Source organism: Mixophyes fleayi, chromosome 8 (assembly GCF_038048845.1).
Source record: "Mixophyes fleayi isolate aMixFle1 chromosome 8, aMixFle1.hap1, whole genome shotgun sequence".
Classification (NCBI taxonomy): Eukaryota; Metazoa; Chordata; class Amphibia; order Anura; family Limnodynastidae; genus Mixophyes; species Mixophyes fleayi.
In genome coordinates, this window is record NC_134409.1 from 74,396,096 (window position 1) to 74,414,308 (window position 18,213).

The window sequence follows — 18,213 nt, forward strand, 5'->3', positions numbered from 1 at the left end:
GAAACAGTTATGATTAGAATACCAATGCCGCCATGTGTAAAATGATTGCTTTTTTGGGATTTCAGCAGTGTTGTGTTGTGTCTTTTTGCATTGTTATAAAATAAGCATTGTGCCCAAATATATAATGGAAATCTGTTAATTGCAAAAAATTAAAGGTATTTTTTTCTTACTTTTCTTTGCTTTAGACATAGCCTACAATTGTATTAAACACTATTATTGATTCTTAATTATTTATTTACATGCAGCTCATTGTTAAGGTCCTCATTTTTTTTGTGCTGTTGCTCTGCTCATTTTAAATTCTGAAGAAAGTATTAACTAAACATCCTTAATGTTAACAGTAAAAATATATCGCTTTCACAAATCATGCAAACTTTTTGAAATAGAATGTTCATCGTGCAAACTTGGTTTTAAATCTATATATATTTTTTGTACTAAATAGGCTATTGAGTAAACATAATTTTACTATAATGCAAGCTTGTTTCACACATACCTTGCTACTTGCAGGAAAATGACTGATTAACTTTTTATAGCGATCCTCTGCTATTGGGCAAAAGCCTATGAAATGCCAGTAAATCATAGGTGTTCATAGGAGCTACTGTTACCGACATAACTTGCCTGTTCTATATGTTTGCTAGAATTCATATCCTCTACTTCAATTAACTTTTACTTCTATTACATGCGTTAATGGATAGTGAGAATATCATAAAGGACAAGAGAAGTCGTGGTGTCCAGGTGGTCAACATTAAAATAGAGACATTGCCAGGGATGTAAATTCTCTTGTACTGTCCATAGAAATGAAGAGTATCTGATAAATAATGAACAAATGTTTGTGAAGTTCATTTTTTAATAAAAATTTTCAACTACAAGAAATAGCTGAGAAAACATCTTATATTGTAGTGCTCTTATTTTTCACATACAAATAAGGATATTTTTAATGTAATATTCCTTTAGTAAACTGTAGGGTTAATGTTAAATTATGTCCTGTTCAAAATCTAGTAGACATACATTATTTCCTTGCCTCATCCTTTTAATATGTTTTGTTATGTTGCATTATTTTTTAGCAGACTCAATTGTACCAATTCATTTCAACGTCAACATGGAGTGTAATGCGAATTATTGTGTGAATTAATGCAGAAACAAAGGTGTACTCAGATTATACCTGCTTTGTTGTGTTTGCTTGTAAAATAAGTTATTTTTTGTTAAACCAAATAGAAAGGTATTATCTAATTACACTGTACTCATGTTTTACAATAACATAATTTGGCTATTGTATATTTTTGTAGCGATTGTAGTGATAATTTTAACCAATTTATAGGCGATTTCATTATGCTGTAGAAGTTGCTATTTTCTGTACATTATATCTTACTCCACTTAGTGTGAAGAGTATCCGGAGTTGGTCTTTAATGCCAGATCAGTTGAGGAAAACATGAAGGTCAAACAGGGCACTAGACCAAATGAGAAGCACATGTCCTGCCGACAAACTTAGCTAAAAGCTTTAACGGCATTGCTTGCAGTTATTACAGAAAGTAAAATTTATGCTTCCTCGTGCTTACTCAATTAAATTGAGGAGTTCCGTACTAGAACCCTACATGACCATATGCTTCAATAGTTCTTTTGGGAAATACCCAGTTTCCCTCTATAATCTGTAGTTTAGTAATATAATTTCATTTTTATAAAATGGATTTTTGTGATTAATAACATTTTTCAAATCCAAATCAAGAGGTTACATTTTGTATTTATCATATCCTACTCATACATTTATTATAGAAATTAAATACTGCTGCAGAAGAACATAAGCTTTCAGAGACATAGCATTAGTCTAGCATTGTATTATTTGGTTCATAAATAATCACTTTCTTAAAATAATGATTTCAGCGGCAAAAGCATACATGGTATTTCTTTCTGTTTTACTTGTCTGTTTTTAAACCAGTATGTAAAATTTTAATTTGATAGAAAATGAAAACTACAAGCAAATTGTTATGTGTATTCTTTATCATATAAGTATGGAGGATCGTTGTAAATCCATGTTTGCTTACACAGACTGCATACCTCAGGTAAGATTTATTTATCTCTGTACAACTAGTAGTTGGAAATATCCATCATAACATATGGTCAGAAAACTCCTTGGTGCTATCTAATATTTATGTAACTTACAGTATGGAGTGCATTATACGATTTACTATATAGCATGTTTTTGTAATGTGGATGTTTTGTTTTGTGTTTTTTTCCTGTACTGCAATCTGTTGGTATATTAGCACAGTTTGTGTACAGTACAACAGTGTTAGTTTGTGCGATACAAATTAAATGACTCCTCTATGTGGTGATCATCTAATTCTTGTATAGAGTTGAAACACACTTTAATACTGGGGAATAAAGCTGTTAGAGGAAATCCAGTTGAACTCTTTCTTAACAGAGGAAAAATCAGAAAACTGTTGAATGAAAAAATACATTTAGACCGAACCAGTCAAAGAGGAATAAGAGCCAGTAGATCAAGGACTATAGTGTTTAATCAAGGTATGGTGAAAAGTAAAAAAGATAGAGAATATAAATACCCCCAACCACCCAATACAAGTGAACCCTACTGTACCACATAGTAATTAAGTGATTAACCCTATACTTATAGGGCCTGATTCATTAAGGCACACATTCTGAGCGCAACTTGCTCTCTGTGTTCTACGCACTTATCCATAGGTTCCTGAATTCATCAAAGAACGGATCTCAAGATACGTGCGCTGTTGAATTAGGGTGTAGGTCTGCTGTGCTCTACTACACAAGATACAGCACGAAACATCTAATACATATGTTGATTATAAATTCTCCAAAAGAACGCACTGGAAATTAAAAAATAAAGTATATAGAATTATTGTCAACTGGTAATAGTAAAGATAAAACAGTAAAAGAAAGAAAAAAGTTTTGTTTTTTTCTTCTATGAAATACATTTATTAGAATGTTGTTAATGTCTACTAGACATACAAATACATTTTACAGTTGCACGTAATTGCACAATCATGTTACAGAATGTATACAGGACTGTCATCATTACTTATCCACTTATCAGGACTAAGACTAGCCCCAGAGCTGGTGCAAGAGATATGGCAGAAAATACAGTAACCATCACTGCTGTAGTGCTTGACACGGCTGTGGCTGCGTGTGCTCGAGTTTGGCACGCCCCTTTTCTACATTGACTACGTCAAAACGCCCCTCCCCTCCCAATTCATTCCCCATAGTCTCAAGCTGTAGTGAGCGCTCCTTGCTTGCATACATTGAACATTGCTTGCATACACATCCGTATATCTCTGTTCCTCACCGTATATATGTCTGTTTTGGCCATGCGCAGAGTGATTCTGTGTGCGATATGCTCAAAATCAGCTGATACGTGCCCTAATGAATCGGGCTCATAATCTCTTTATTTAACATATCTTATATATATATATATATATATATATATATATATATATATATATATATATATATATATATATATATATATATATAAATCATTGGTCTCTTTGTTTGTCTGTCCGGTTATTCTCTCGGACACCCCTGCACTGACTGGGATGAAACCAACGCAAGGTGGTCCAGTTGGATCGTGGCCAGGTTTTAGGGGGGGTTAGGCACCTGCTCGGACCTACCGTTGGTGTACGCTGGGCAGATCTTTGACCCAGGGAGCCAGTTCTGGGCCTTCCACTGGATGTATTTGGATAAAAACTTCACAGAGGGGTGGCAATTGATCTGGGATGCCTAATGGAGTGGTTGAGGTGTAGGTCGAAACCCCTTTTAGTGTATGCTGGACAGTACGTTGACCTGGGGAGCCTCTTCTGGGCCTGTTCTAGCTTGTAACAGCAAGGTACTTATATTTCAAGACCAATTTTTGCCCGTTAGTTTTACACATCCTATTATGTTCCATCTAGAACTGCAAATGTTTGTAATAGTTCTGTATGGTGCCTTAAAAATCTCGTAGCTTGGAATTTTTAGAATGTGAAATTTTATTTGAGTTACATGTTCATCTTTAGAGTGCTTCCCAGAAAGAAAGGTAATGGTAAATCATATAATGAAAATACTGAAGTATAATTTGATAATTATTCATTCCCCTTAGTCAGAAGTTTAAGGGCTTCACATTTTTGATGGTCAGGACTGGGCCACTCAAGGAAATCTATTTTCTTGCATTTAAGCAACTTATCCATGTCATTTGGATCATTGAAAGACAAACTTACCCTCCAGTTTGAGCTTTTTGACACAGAGTAGCAGGTTTTTGTTTGAAATTTATCTGTATTTCCCACAATTCGTTTTCTAATAGAAAAGTTCAAAAATGTCAAACTTGTTCAAAATTCTATTCAAATTTGTTGTTTGAAATTTGCGGATTGCATTCACAAATTGCTTTTGTGGTTCTATGTTTATGATAAAATGAGTGTTTTTCAATACTTTTATATTTAAACAATAAATATTTGTAAATAAAGTTTTTGTTAATTCAAACTGTTTACACTCCTGTGTTAAAAACTTAAGGTAATAACTAAAATTAAAGTAGTAGGAGGAGGAGGAGAGGATGTCAAGTTTGCATATCAACTCCAAACCAGAATTGCTTTCTAAAATAGACTAAACAATCTAAGCAATAATGAAGTAGGACTATAAAAACACAAATAGTTGTTTTTTTTGCGATCCTTAATATGTAGTACTTCAATCACAATATTTACATCCCTTCTCTTTGTAAGATCCTTTAATTTTCATCATCTCCCCAGGGACCTCAATCTAAAAAAAATGTCAGCAAATTATAATTAAAATTATGCTCTTCTATAGGCTATATGAGAAGTTTACGATTTTAAAACATTGTTCTTGATGTTAGGTTTGTGACAACTAAATCTATCCTTTAAGATGGTTTTTCAATATTTTTTTTTTTTTATATATTTATCCCTGTATCCACAGGAATACATGTTTTCTCCCCTTAAAGTCTCTTTGTTCATAGTAAGCATCTCCTAATACATGCAAATGTAATATATAATAATCATTACTGTTAATATATCTGTTATATTTAACAGACTGAAGTACCCCTTGAATCTGTCTGAGGTGTATCAAAGGCTGGTAACCTAGATTTTAGTGGATTAATAGCTTTATCCATGTACATAAAATTACAAATCCACAGACTACTAAAACTGTTTTACAGTTAATAAACCATTAATCCCTATAAATCTTGTTCAATCTGTTAAAGTACTTTTGCCTGAGCAATTGATGACACTTATTAAAATGTTTCCATATAGACAGGGTCGGACTGGCCCACCGGGGAACCGCGGACCCCACGGCCTAAAGGCCCTGCCACCTTTAAATGTTGTCTCATCTGCCTAGGCAGCACCTGTACCAGGGCCGGTGCTAGGGTCCTCGGCGCCCTAGGCACAATGTCAAAACCCCCCCCCCCCCTGCAGACACAATGTAATCAATGGGTATTTATCTATATCAGAGGGGACCTATTATTTATTTATTTCATCACAGGGTGCTATTATTTATGCCATCTCTGGTATTGACATTTGTTATGGGGGCAACACTTGGTAATGCATACTTTTGACACTAAAAGTGATTGTATTCACTGGTGCTCATGTATTTTATACATGATTGCATATATATGGCTTTAATCAATGTTTCATCCATATTTTTAAACCTGTATCTTTTAACTGTGATCTGCTCTATCCCAGTTGTAATAATGTTACAATACGTGAATTGTTTCTTTATATTTCTTATTTATTTATTAACCTTTATTTATATAAAGACTATATATTATGAAGCACTTATCAGAAAATATTCAGTTCCTGCCCCGGTGGAGCAAACAGTCTACACAGATCAGCCACAACATTAAAACCACTGGCAAGTGAAGGAATAACATTGATTATCTCATTACAATGGCACCTGTCAAGGAGTGGGATATATTAGGCAATAAGTGAACAATAATTTCTTGAAGTTGATGTGTCGGAAGCAGGAAAAAGGGACAAGCTCAAGAATCCAAGCAACTTTGACAAGGGCCAAATTGTAATGACTAGACGACTGGATTAGAGCATCTCTAAAATGGCAGGTCTTGTGGGGTGTTCCCGGTATGCAGTGGTTAGTACCTACTAAAAGTAGTCCAAGGAAGGACAACCGGTGAACTGACGACGGGGTCATGGGCGTCCAAGGCTCTTTGAGGTGCGTGGGCAGAGAAGGCTAGCCCGTCTGGCCCAATCCCACAGAAGAGTTAATGTAGCACAAATTGCTGAAAAAGTTAATGCTGGCTATGATAAAGGTGCCAGAATACACAGTCCATCTCAGCTTGCTGTGTATGGGGCTGTATAGCCGCAGACCATTCAGAGTGCCCATGCTGACTTGACTACCGTCCACCACCGAAAGTACCTACAATGGGCACGTGAGCAACAGAATTGGATCGTGGAGCAATGGAAGAAGGTGGCCCGGTCTGATGAATTATGTTTTCTTTTACACTATGTGAACTGCCAGGTGTGTGTGTGTCGTTTACCTGGGCAAGAGATGGCACCAGCATACACTATGGGAAGAAAGCAAGCCAGCAGATGCTGAGTGATGCTCTGGGAAATGTTCTGCTGGGAAATCTTGGGTTCTGGCAGTCATGTAGATGTTACTTTGACACGTACCACCTTCCCTAAACATTGTTGCAGACCAAGTACACCCCTTCATGGCACCGATATTCCCTTAAGGCAGTGGCCTCTTTCAGCAGAATAATGTGCCCTGCCACACTGCAAAAATTATTCAGGAATGGTTTGAGGAACATGACAAAAAGTTTAAGGTGTTGACTTCGCTTCTAAATTCCCCAGTTCTCATTTCGATTGAGCTTCTATGGGATGTACTGAAAAAACAATCCGGAGCCACTTGCAGGACTTAAAGCATCTTCTGCCAATGTCTTGTTGCCAGATACCACAGGACCCCTTCAGAGGTCTTGAGTCCATGCCTTGATGGGTCATATCTGTTTTGGCGATACAAGGTGGACCTACACAATATTAGGCAGGTGTTTTTAATGTGGCTGATCGGTGTATACTCCTTACCACATCAACACACACTCACAAGGATTTTCAATAGAAGCCAATTAACCAACAAATATGTGTTTGTGCTTTGAAAGGAAATAGGAGCACCCACAGGGAAACCCACAAAAGTATGTGAAGAACTTCACACAGATCGAACCCACAGCCCAAAGCTTCTTACTAGAGTCAGAATTTTAATATTTTTTTCACCAGTTTGACTAACCAAACGTAAGTTAACCTACTGTTTGACATTGTGTTTATCTTGGCTTGTGTATATTATGAGTATACAGAAGCTAGTGCATCTTAAACAGCAGTGCTGTGTCTGCGAATCTGAGGGCAGATAATGTTATGTCTTCTGGTGGCTGGCCACATCCCTTCAGAAGTGTGTCGCCCGAAGCACACACTATTTCATGGGCCCCTACCATTGCATTACCACCGGTGGTCCCTTCATTCCCCAGTCTGACACTAAATATAGAGGTACCAACAGGCTTATTAGTTAGCCTTTTTTCCTTGTTGCTTGATTTATATGTGCACTTATATATGTGTTTTTATTTCTCTTTCACAATAAGAAAAGAGGGTGCTTTCCCTTTATTTCTTATTAGACAGTATGCATGAGTTATGTACAATTGAGGACAAATGGATTCTGGATTCAATCAGTCTAAAATTGAGCTGGAAGTATAACCACCAAATTGAGATCTGCTAATTGGGGAGGACACTGAATTTACTGGCATGTGTCTAGAACCGTTTCAGGACCTTTTTTTGCTTTGACTTATGGAGAATTATCTTGGTGAAGAGGCTATTTGGCGAATGGGTAGACTGCTGCCCGGGTGGTATAAAATTAATCAGTAATGATGAGAGTTCCTATGGCATTCAAAGATTGCCTAATTACATCAAAGGACCCAATGGTTACACCTTGCTACAGGCACCTCTTTGCAGGAAGCATTGCTATTTCTTATTGAGTTTGGTACAAAAAAAACAAAACACACTCCTATATCCACAACTTTACTGTCTTTCAGTTCTCATGTTTGCAACTGTCAGTTTTCCAGTGAGAATGTTGTGCTCCAGATCCACAGAGCCTCAATGCCTTTGTGAGGCTGCTCTGTTCTCTAGCTTCTTGCAGGTGAAGCATGTCTCACTGCCCCTATTCTGCAATCGTCACCATTATATTTTAAGCATAATACTCCCACCATCTTCCATTTGTGATATTGGCCACGTTGGATCCATGGATTATATTTTATTTAGTCATTTTAATTTAACTTTGCAAAATTTGTTTTTAGAAATCTCGAGTACCTGTGCAAGACCTTGCCCCAATTCTTTGATCCCTTTTTACTTGCCTGCCAACAGCGCTCAGTGTCACACATTTTTGTATGACTGTGCATGCCTGAAAGCCTGTAGAGTGTAGTGGTGGATTACCTGCAAGGATTGCGCGTGAAAAAGGAGTCATCAACTTGCATTCAACTGTCTTTGCTAATGCCTTCTCTGTTCATTTTCTGATCACAGTGATCTCCTTGGTGATAGTAGCTGCCATTACAACATCTATGAACATGGAGATCAATTTTTCTTGCTCTCAGCAGTTGGCATGATGCCAAACAAAGATAACAGACATCCAACTACTCTGTGCTGGCAAATAATCTCAAAAGAGCACATGAAGCACAAAAGTGAAAGCTTTCTCCAGACTCAAACAGAAGGGTCTGTTAATTTTACGTCTGTCATGGTTACCAGCAGTTGACTGTCTTTCTATAATGGTTTGTTTATCTTTCATGTCTCTACTTTCCACTGTCATCCCTCATTCCTACTATACCACCTCAGCAGTAGCTGCAAAAAATGCTTGCCACACACATTTCCTGAGCAGCAGCTACAAAGATTATTCTGCTACCTTATGCAACAATTGTTCTCCAAACCTCTGAAATGGTAAGCAATTATTTTCATGGTCACCTTCTGGTTCATGTCATTGTACATAATTTGTATTATGATATATTCAATGTACAGTACTGAATAATATGTTGGTGCTTCATGAATAAAGGAAAGTAGTAATAAGTGGTTTTAACCAAGGCACTGGGTTGAAAGCCCATGATATTAGGCTGACTGGAAGGTAGAACATGGAGATTTATGGGCAGCACGGTGGCGCAGTGGTTCGCACTTACAGGACTGGGGTCATGAGTTCTATTCCCAACCATGGACTTATCTGTAAGGAGTTTGTATGTTCTCCCTGTGTTTGTGTGGGTTTCCTCCGGGTGCTCCGGTTTCCTCCCACACTCCATAAACATACTAGTAGGTTAATTGTCTGCTAACAAATTGACCCTAGTCTGTGTGTCTATGTTAGGAAATTTAGACTGTAAGCCCCAATGGGGCAGGGACAGATGTGAATGAGTTCTCTGGACAGCGCTGCGGAATTAGTGGCACTATATAAATAAATGGTGATGATGATGATTAGGAAGTGACAGAGTAGAAATCCACTAAATACACTTAGTAATTTTTTATTAATGGAATCCCTAACTAACTGTTTCCGTTAAATACACAAAATAAATGGACATATCCTTTTAGATGATCTGTCATTTACACATTATACAATAGATACACTCAATATTTATGTATATGCTAAGAATCGTGTTCAGGTTTAGAGACCTCATCTTAAAAAGCTATTGAAAAAATATAGAAAATGCAAAAAAAAGTCTTAACTTAAGACTTACAAAAGGCTTTTCTCAATGACATTAATATGTGTATCTTATTGAAAATTAGGAAAATGGGAATGAATGAATTACATAAATATAGTTGAAAAAAGAGTTTCAAGAATGCTGAAAGAGAAGTATATTCCAGATAAAATTTAGTTACAGAACAAGCAGACACCGTCTAAATCTAGTAGTGGAAATTCTGAGAAGTAATATTAGGAAATATTAAGAAAACATCCTAGTGCCACAATAGCAAATGGTGTCGACAAAACCTAAACTTAGATTTACTGATAAAGTTAGTCAAAGAACTTAAGCGAGTATAAAAATTAATGTTTCCCTGTTTCATAATAAAAATGTGTTCAGTTGATATTGCTACTACAAAGGATCCAAATGTTTTTCACCTATCACTTTTCAAATTAAATTAATTTAATCTGCAAATCTGTTCATGCCCAAAACTCTATGGTGAATTAGTATATCATTTGCTTCCCAAACAGCAATAGCCACAAACTAGACTGAAAATATAGTAAAATTCTCTAATATAAATGCAGGGTTTTTCACTGAGAAAATATCGGAACAGCATTAGACCATACCTAGCACTTTACAGCATACATGCTAGAATAATTAACTAATTAGTGTTGTGTATAGCTCATGCAATTTCAGTGGGCACCTTTAGGCACTAGGGACTATGATTTATGTTCAGACGTCCGTTTGCTTAGCGTATTTTGCGTGAAAAACCTCTGCGCATGCTCACAAATGGACATTACGCCAATGAACATAATTGCATACAAGTCATGTCTAAATGCAAATGACATGGCAGCCTATGACTAGAGCGGGGAACAGGGGAGGGAAGGGTCGGTCTAATGTAGGCAGGGCTGTCAAGAGGAGTTCTTGGCTCCGGTACAGCAACTTCATGGGGGCCCCGTATAGTCAACTAGTAGGAGAACCTATGCGACGAGCTGTTAAAGGTGGTGTGGCCATGTCATTATGGAGCATGGCTGTGTATCATTGGGGGCATGCCTAGCAGGTGAAAAGTGCTAGCCCACCCTCCTACAGAAAAAACCCTGCATTGCTGCGTACATCATTGGCAAAAGTCTGCAGCGCCTGCCTGCTTACAGGAGCATGACATATGTCCCAACAGTCATGACTTCCAGGACAGTGGGACTAATTTTTACTTTTAATACATAATAAATGTATATGTTTGTCAGGCTGGATTTTATTTGCATCACGCATGCTTAAATCTTATTAAAAGAAGATGTTGAAAAATAGTTACTGTGTGTAGTCATGTTTAGACAGTGATGACTATCCGATTGCTCTATAATAAATATATTTATACTTAGATTAATAAAATGATAATATTCACCTACAAGAACCAGGGCTGCCATCAGAAATTGTGGGGCCCTGTACAAATGAAAAGGGGCAGGTCCCTTCCCAATGTATAGTGTGGAGCATGATACCGCGACCCCATATTATTCCACACAGTAGTGCTCCCAATTCATATTATGCTGAACAGCAGTCAAGAAATAAAACATTTTTACATTAAATTTTAACAACCTTTTCTAGAGCGTCCTGTATTAGATGATGTTGCAGAATACAGTTGCAGCTAGCAGAATACAGTTAAGAGCATTTGCATATGTGCACAGTGTAGGAATCCATAATAAAAAGGAAACCCCCTGTGTGCTCACCTCCTCAGCATGCCGGGCAAGACGAGCATCAGCTGTCGGTACATTATTCTTACAGACAGTCCCATGAGATGTTGCTGACATCATCACGCAAGCTCTGTGTTGGGAGGACCAGATAAGAAGAAAAAACCACAAGCTGGACATCGCACAAGATCACCAGCGACGCTATATGATTATAAATGTAGTAAAACAAAGACATAAGCAACAGTGCAATTCTAGACCTCAAACTGCCCCTATGTAAACACTCTAATCCACAACAGAGTCAAAATAAAAACACAAAAATTACATATGAAACATAGGTATGGCACTAGTGATCCGATTAATCAATCTTTCAAAACAAAGGTGTTTTTCAACAATAGTTCATATGAAAACTGATAAGAAGGGATATTAACCTCTTCCCCGGGAGACTTTTCAAGTTTTGTATCCCTCTGTTGATGTACTGAGTGTGTGAAAGTCTCTATGATGCTCCTTTCAATTGACGGGAGAATCTCTTTCCTCCGTTGTAAACAGATGTAACATAAAAAGAACAGAAACTGATCATAGTGCAGATTTGCAAAGCAAACATTGGCAAACCCACATGTATTTAGAAGATGCAAATAAACACACAAATATATTATATCAGCAACAAGTGGTTCCCTCCGTGATCAGCCCCTAAAGAAATGCACTTATAAGAATTCCAGTGTTAATAGGCATATCATCTCCACAGAATATTCATCTTCCTTCTTCCATATAACATCCAGCCAAAGAACTCCAAAATGTGCCCAAATGGAATGAGAGAAAAAAAAGTGCCAATAGTGCATTTTGATAAAAAGGATTTTATTTAACACTTCATCACATGTAAAAGTTATTATAAAAAACACAAAACATTCTTTATGGAGTCCCAGCCCCTGTCTCCTGTTGCGAGGTCCCAGCCCCTGTCTCCTGTTGCGAGGTCCCAGCCCCTGTCTCCTGTTGCGAGGTCCCAGCCCCTGTCTCCTGTTGCGAGGTCCCAGCCCCTGTCTCCTGTTGCGAGGTCCCAGCCCCCGTCTCCTGTTGCGAGGTCCCAGCCCCCATCTCCTGTTGCGAGGTCCCAGCCCCCGTCTCCTGTTGCGAGGTCCCAGCCCCCGTCTCCTGTTGCGAGGTCCCAGCCCCCGTCTCCTGTTGCGAGGTCCCAGCCCCCGTCTCCTGTTGCGAGGTCCCAGCCACCGTCTCCTGTTGCGAGGTCGCAGCCCCCGTCTCCTGTTGCGAGGTCCCAGCCCCCGTCTCCTGTTGCGAGGTCCCAGCCCCAGTCTCCTGTTGCGAGGTCCCAGCCCCCGTCTGCTGTTGCGAGGTCCCAGCCCCCGTCTCCGGTTCCGAGCCTTCAGCCCCCGTCTTCCTTCCTGAGCTACAGTCCACTCCAGAGGGGGCGCTGCTCTTACAATCCGCTCCAGAGAGGGTCCTGTCTGTCACGGGCACTAGGAGTCTTTGCCCAGGATATCACCAGATGATGGACTTACCAGAGTAATATAGTTGGTACTATGGTTCTCTGGTAGCAGGGTGACAACGGAACAGGAGAAACAGCAGATGGTGAGAGAATGCTCGAGGAAAGTCTATGACTAGCAGCAACTGGTAATGAGTAGATGAATGTACACGAGGAACCAGATGGACAAGGAAACGTGAGGAAAGTCAGTGGTCTGCGTATCGCAAGTTGTACCACTGCTATAGTGAGGAGGAATGTCCAGGAGTAGCGAGGAGGTAGTGAGAGTCAGCGGTCTGCGTATAGCAAGTTGTACCGCTGTCTATAGTGAAGGAATGGAATCCAGGTGAAAGTAGGTAACGGGGAAGTCAGTGGTCTGCGTATAGCAAGTTGTACCACTGCTTATGTGAGAGGATACTTGAAACTGGTGTCACAGGGAACAGGAGTCAGTGGTCTGCGTCAGCAAGTTGTACCACGGCTAAATATATGTGAGGAGGGACACGAGGAGATGAATGTAAAGCAGAGTATACACGGTGCACACAGAACTGGATCCCACGATAATATCCACAATACAACGATAACTGACAAGCACTGCTTGAAGTATACAAAGTCACAATAGCTATCCAGGCAATAGGAAACAAAGTCAATGGTAACAATAGCTTCAGTGGATAGGAGGCTCCGGAGGAGAACACAACTCAGTCCAGATGGATATGCAATACAAAAGCAAAGTCAATGGAAAGTATGCATACCGCGGTTCAGGAGAGCAGGCTGTCAGAGAGACGTGCAGGGATACCTGAACGACTGAAGGCCGGCAGGAGGAGAGACCACTGGAGGGTGGAAGCGGTAATCAGGTTCGTGCAGTGCACGGCAGGTAATCCAGAATCAACGAAGCAATACTCAGGAAGCAGTAGTAAGTGGAACTGGAAACATGAAGAACACAGGAGAGTTGAGGCTGTCTGGTATCCAGTAGTAGTGATGGAGGCAGCGGAGAGAAGGCACGCTGAACACGGGAGAGTAGAGGCGGTCTGGAACCCTGTAGTAGTAACGGAGGCAGCGGATAGGAATCGGCTGAGTGCAGGCACGATGAACACAGGAGAGTTGAAACGAACAGGAGTCCGGTAGTAATAGCAGATAGGAATCAGCTGAGTGCAGGCACGATGAACACAGGAGAGTTGAAGTGGTCTGGAAACCACAATAGCAGTAAACAGGAATCAGCAGGAGCTGAATACACGAGGAACACAGGAACACCTTCAGAGGCTCATGGGGAATGAGACTCCAAGATCAGGCCACCAGGTAATGATCACAGGTGGTTTAAATAGGGAGGGTTGCCTGATCATTCAATCAATTAAAAGCAACAGGTACTGAAGGTTTGATAAGGGCTGCGCATGCGCAGACCCTCAGGATGGTGGACGGCCACGGTTCCTGAACACAGGAGAAATAGCACTCTCAGTCCGGTGAGTGACACTGTCCCTCCAGCCCGCTCCAGAGTTGCGGGTTCCGCCCGAGTTGCCTGGCCATGCGGTTGAGCCAGAATTACCACTTGGTGCTGTCCGCTCTGGGGCTTCTCACAGCGCTGTCCCCTCTGGGGCTTCTCACAGCGCTGTCCCCTGCCAAGTCTGACCAATCCAGTCCGGGCCTGCTGCCAAGGCATCTGCCGCCCAGTCCGGGCCTGCTGCCAAGGCAACTGCCCTGTCCAGGTTGTCTTCTGCCAAAGGTGTCCTGCCCTAGTCCCCAGGGAAGTATGTTCAACCCAAGCTGGCCAAGTCTCATGCTAATTCATCCTCTGTTCCAGATTTCCGACCACCTACCTTCAATGGAGACATACAGCAATTTAATGCTCTGATTAAAAATTTTTTATCCTATTTTCCATCAGTACCTGACCTCCTAGATAACCAACGGAAGCAAGTATATTACCTGTTATCCAACTTTACAGGAAAAGCTCTGGAATGGGCAGGTCCCTTTATTGAGACCAGAGATCCCATCGTTTCTAATTTACAACTTTTTTGTGAGGCAGTGTTCAAAGAATTTTCTCCAGCACTTGTCAGTTGTACTCCCTGCATGTCTTCTGTGCCAACTTCGTTGTCTCCAGTTGCCCACCCTTGAGGCTACCTGCATGTTCTATTCAGTTTGAGCAATCCCGTGTCCCTAAAAAGAAAGCAAAGAAAAGTAAAAAGAAGAGAGGTGTGACTTCGGGATTCCTGCATTCCTTGGACATGGTTCCCGTTCCTTCTCTGTCCATGGATGAGGATTTCTCCACTACAAGCCCGATAGTGGACTATGACTCTGACACTTTCAAACACTGTTGGTGATGTGGGTGTCTGGAATCCGCCCTTAAGGGAGGGGGTACTGTAACGACCTGCCTCCTGGACTTTTGGACTTTATAATTTGTATTCCATTTTATATGTTGCTGCAGTACCTCTGATCACCAGAGGTGCTACTATTATGCCTTACGTGGTTGTATCAGGGGTTAACCTGTCCTGTAATTATTTCTTGCACCTGGGTGTGTAACTTCTTTAACCTGTCTCTCCCAGCAGTCTTTGCTAGTTACTGTTGTCCCATCCTGTTGTTGCATTCTGTTATTCTTTCCCTCTGCTGTGCTTGTGGCTTCATGCTGCCTGGATCTCTCCATATCATTGCTTACCTGCTATCTGGGATCTCTCCATATTACCACTTACCTACATCAGCCATCTACCCAGTATTTATTCCTGCATTTTCCTGTATATTCAGTATTACACAATTAGATTGTTATTCCAGCAATAAACTTTGTGTGTTTTCAACTCATTCTTGGCTCCTGAGCTGCACTTTGTATTTGAACCATGACAGTAATCTATCGAAACCAGGAAACCAGACTCGCACCCATACATGGGTGGTTCCAAATCTTAATATCTTCCCATGAACCCCAAAAAAATATTCGCATAGCTGGGGGCGAATCTGGTTCCCGTGGTTGTTCCCTGGTTTTGTAAAAAAAAAAAAAAATCACCTCTGTGACTGGATCACTTATAAATAACGTATGGTCTAAATTTATTTAAAGGAAATAGCGCAGGGCGCTTATTTATATAGTTACACATGCACTTATTTTTTATATTGTGTATATTTTGGTAAGAGAAATATTTAATTTATGAGACCAGGAGGAGAAAATTGTTTTTTTTCTGTTTTATCCTTTCTAGAGGAAATGTATTGTATTATTTCTTAAGGTATATATCTGATAAAATAAGCCATTGTGGATGGGAAGTTGTTTGTGTATTGTGATGTGGGGAAATGGCTTGTTTGAGGTTTGTGACGTTCTGTGGGAATGCGTTTTCTGAACTGTCTGAAGAAAGGCCCCATATGTTAATTAGATCTTTTGATGTGTGAAGGTCTAACATTGAAGGCAGGAAGCTTTAATTAAGACTCAAAGATTTTATGCGTCTGAAAACCAGATGCAGGACATCACAGCATTTCTAGAATTTCATAGATAAGTGTAAATATTGTTGGCTTTGCAATGCATGTAAACCCATGTTTGTGTCAACACATGACATCCTGATTCTAAAAATAGCTCAGACTTAAAGGGGGCTGGCTTACCCTTTGAGGCTGTGTCCAAACTGTATAAAATGCACTGGCTCGTATTGAAAAATTGTTCTTCTGATTTCATCTGACCTGATCACTGGTACCTTTAACCAGTGTTAGAGCAAATAAACATCACTTGCTTCAAAGACCTGCTTGAAAATATCTTCCATGCTGAAAATCCTGCCTACAGATTAGACCAAAGATCTAATCCGTTCCGGCTGTTTCTGAGCTTTGGACCCAGCTTTTCCAGTACCACCGCTCTGCCTGCTATCCTGCAGCTCTGGTCAGTGTGATAGGCCAGGGGGGATCCATAGTAAGAGGTCAGGAGTAGCAGCCCAGGTACAACAGCAAGGAGGTACCCCAGCAGTGACAGTTGCTCAGAAGAAACCCAGTACTGAATGCCAGTTAAGGAGTCCAGTGGTGGCAGAATTGTAAGCCCCTCCTACTGCGGCAAGAGGGCGCACTTGAGATAATGTAAGGGAATGGTGGCAAAGTAAGCCCAACCAGTTCCCAGCAGCAACAGACAGGGTGGCATAGGCGGTCCATCCTGTCACAACCTCCATTCCAGAAGAAATTATTTTTCAAAATTAACTCTATGCCTTCCGTAATAAACTCCTTCAAATCTGTGTCCATGTCAGTTTTGTCTAAAAAATATCTTTCTGATTGTATACCCTTTTCGTTATCTATAATGGTATATAAAGAGCTTATGTCAGCTGTGACTAGCGTATCTGACTTCTGCCACTTTATCGTTTTTAACTTATTCAATACATTCATAGTATCTTTCAAATATGATGGGATGTAGACTGGTAGTGATGACTGGCACGGCACAGTCTTTGTTTTAAAAACTGCACATATGCGTGCCACTAGATTGCACAAAACTTTTCTGCAAGTAAGAGACTACAAAAAGCCGTATGTACAGTCAGTATACATTAAAAGCATCTTTATGTATTTAATGTTAAAAAAAAAAAAATAGTTGTGTTTTTTTTTTTAAATCCATATTGTTGTTCGTTTATTTCAGAATATAATTTACTTTTGTATGCTTTCTGATGTGAGTACATATACTGCAGGCTGTTCTGTCTGTCTACTAAATCAAGTACCGTTTAGGCAGTGTGCTTACACCCAGATTCAAGTTGAAAAGCATCTTGAGATCCAATTTTATTATTGTGCCAGAAGGTTTGTGCCTTTCACGCTATATGCAAACAAGCTTCACTCAATAGAGCTGCAAAAGCTTTTATTGTTTATTTGTTTCAAAGCATGATCTAGTATGATGTTTTCAACTTTCTGAAGGTGGACAGAACTACCAGAGGTCAAGTGAGAATAACATTATCATAGTAACAGTTAAAACATTAACACTTCATTGTTATTTTTACCTCCGGAATATGTATGTTGTGTTTAAATACATGCAAATGCCAACCAGATGCTCTTAATTTTTTACTGGTTTTAACAAATATAGCAATGCAGTGATCTCGCATCAATGTTTTAATATTTATTTTTTACTACTAAACATTGTGAGGAGTTTGCCTTAGTAGCCACATGTTTCTCTAGCCTTCTGTTTTTTGTCAGACTTAGATTTTTAAGACTGACTCTCTTAAAACATCTCTCCCAGCTGGACCTTTTTGCTCTCCGTACTCTGTTTGGCAGAGTGCAGAACCTCAAGCTGGTCTGTGGACTGATTCCTAAGCCATGCAGAACCACAGCATAATCACTTAAAGATGTTCAGGATAGGGGAGGGAAGAGGTGTGTGCGCAGAGAGCTTTAGCGGTTAGCCTCTGGTCACTGGTAAATACGTGAAGTCAGGTGCCAGACAGTCTAGACACAGTGATTTTTAGTGCAGCTCTTGTGCTATCTGATACTCAATGTGGGACTTGTCTGATTAT

The 18,213-nt window shown here is 39.9% G+C and overlaps 1 protein-coding gene across 1 annotated transcript in view; it reads left to right on the forward strand.

The window, feature by feature from the left end:
• Positions 1–18,213, forward strand: part of KIFAP3 (kinesin associated protein 3) — a 198,182-nt gene that overhangs the window by 81,572 nt on the left and 98,397 nt on the right. The window contains exon 11 of the mRNA XM_075182739.1: positions 1,954–2,054. Coding sequence (XP_075038840.1) covers positions 1,954–2,054 — 101 coding nt within the window. The remainder of the gene's footprint in view (positions 1–1,953; positions 2,055–18,213) is intronic.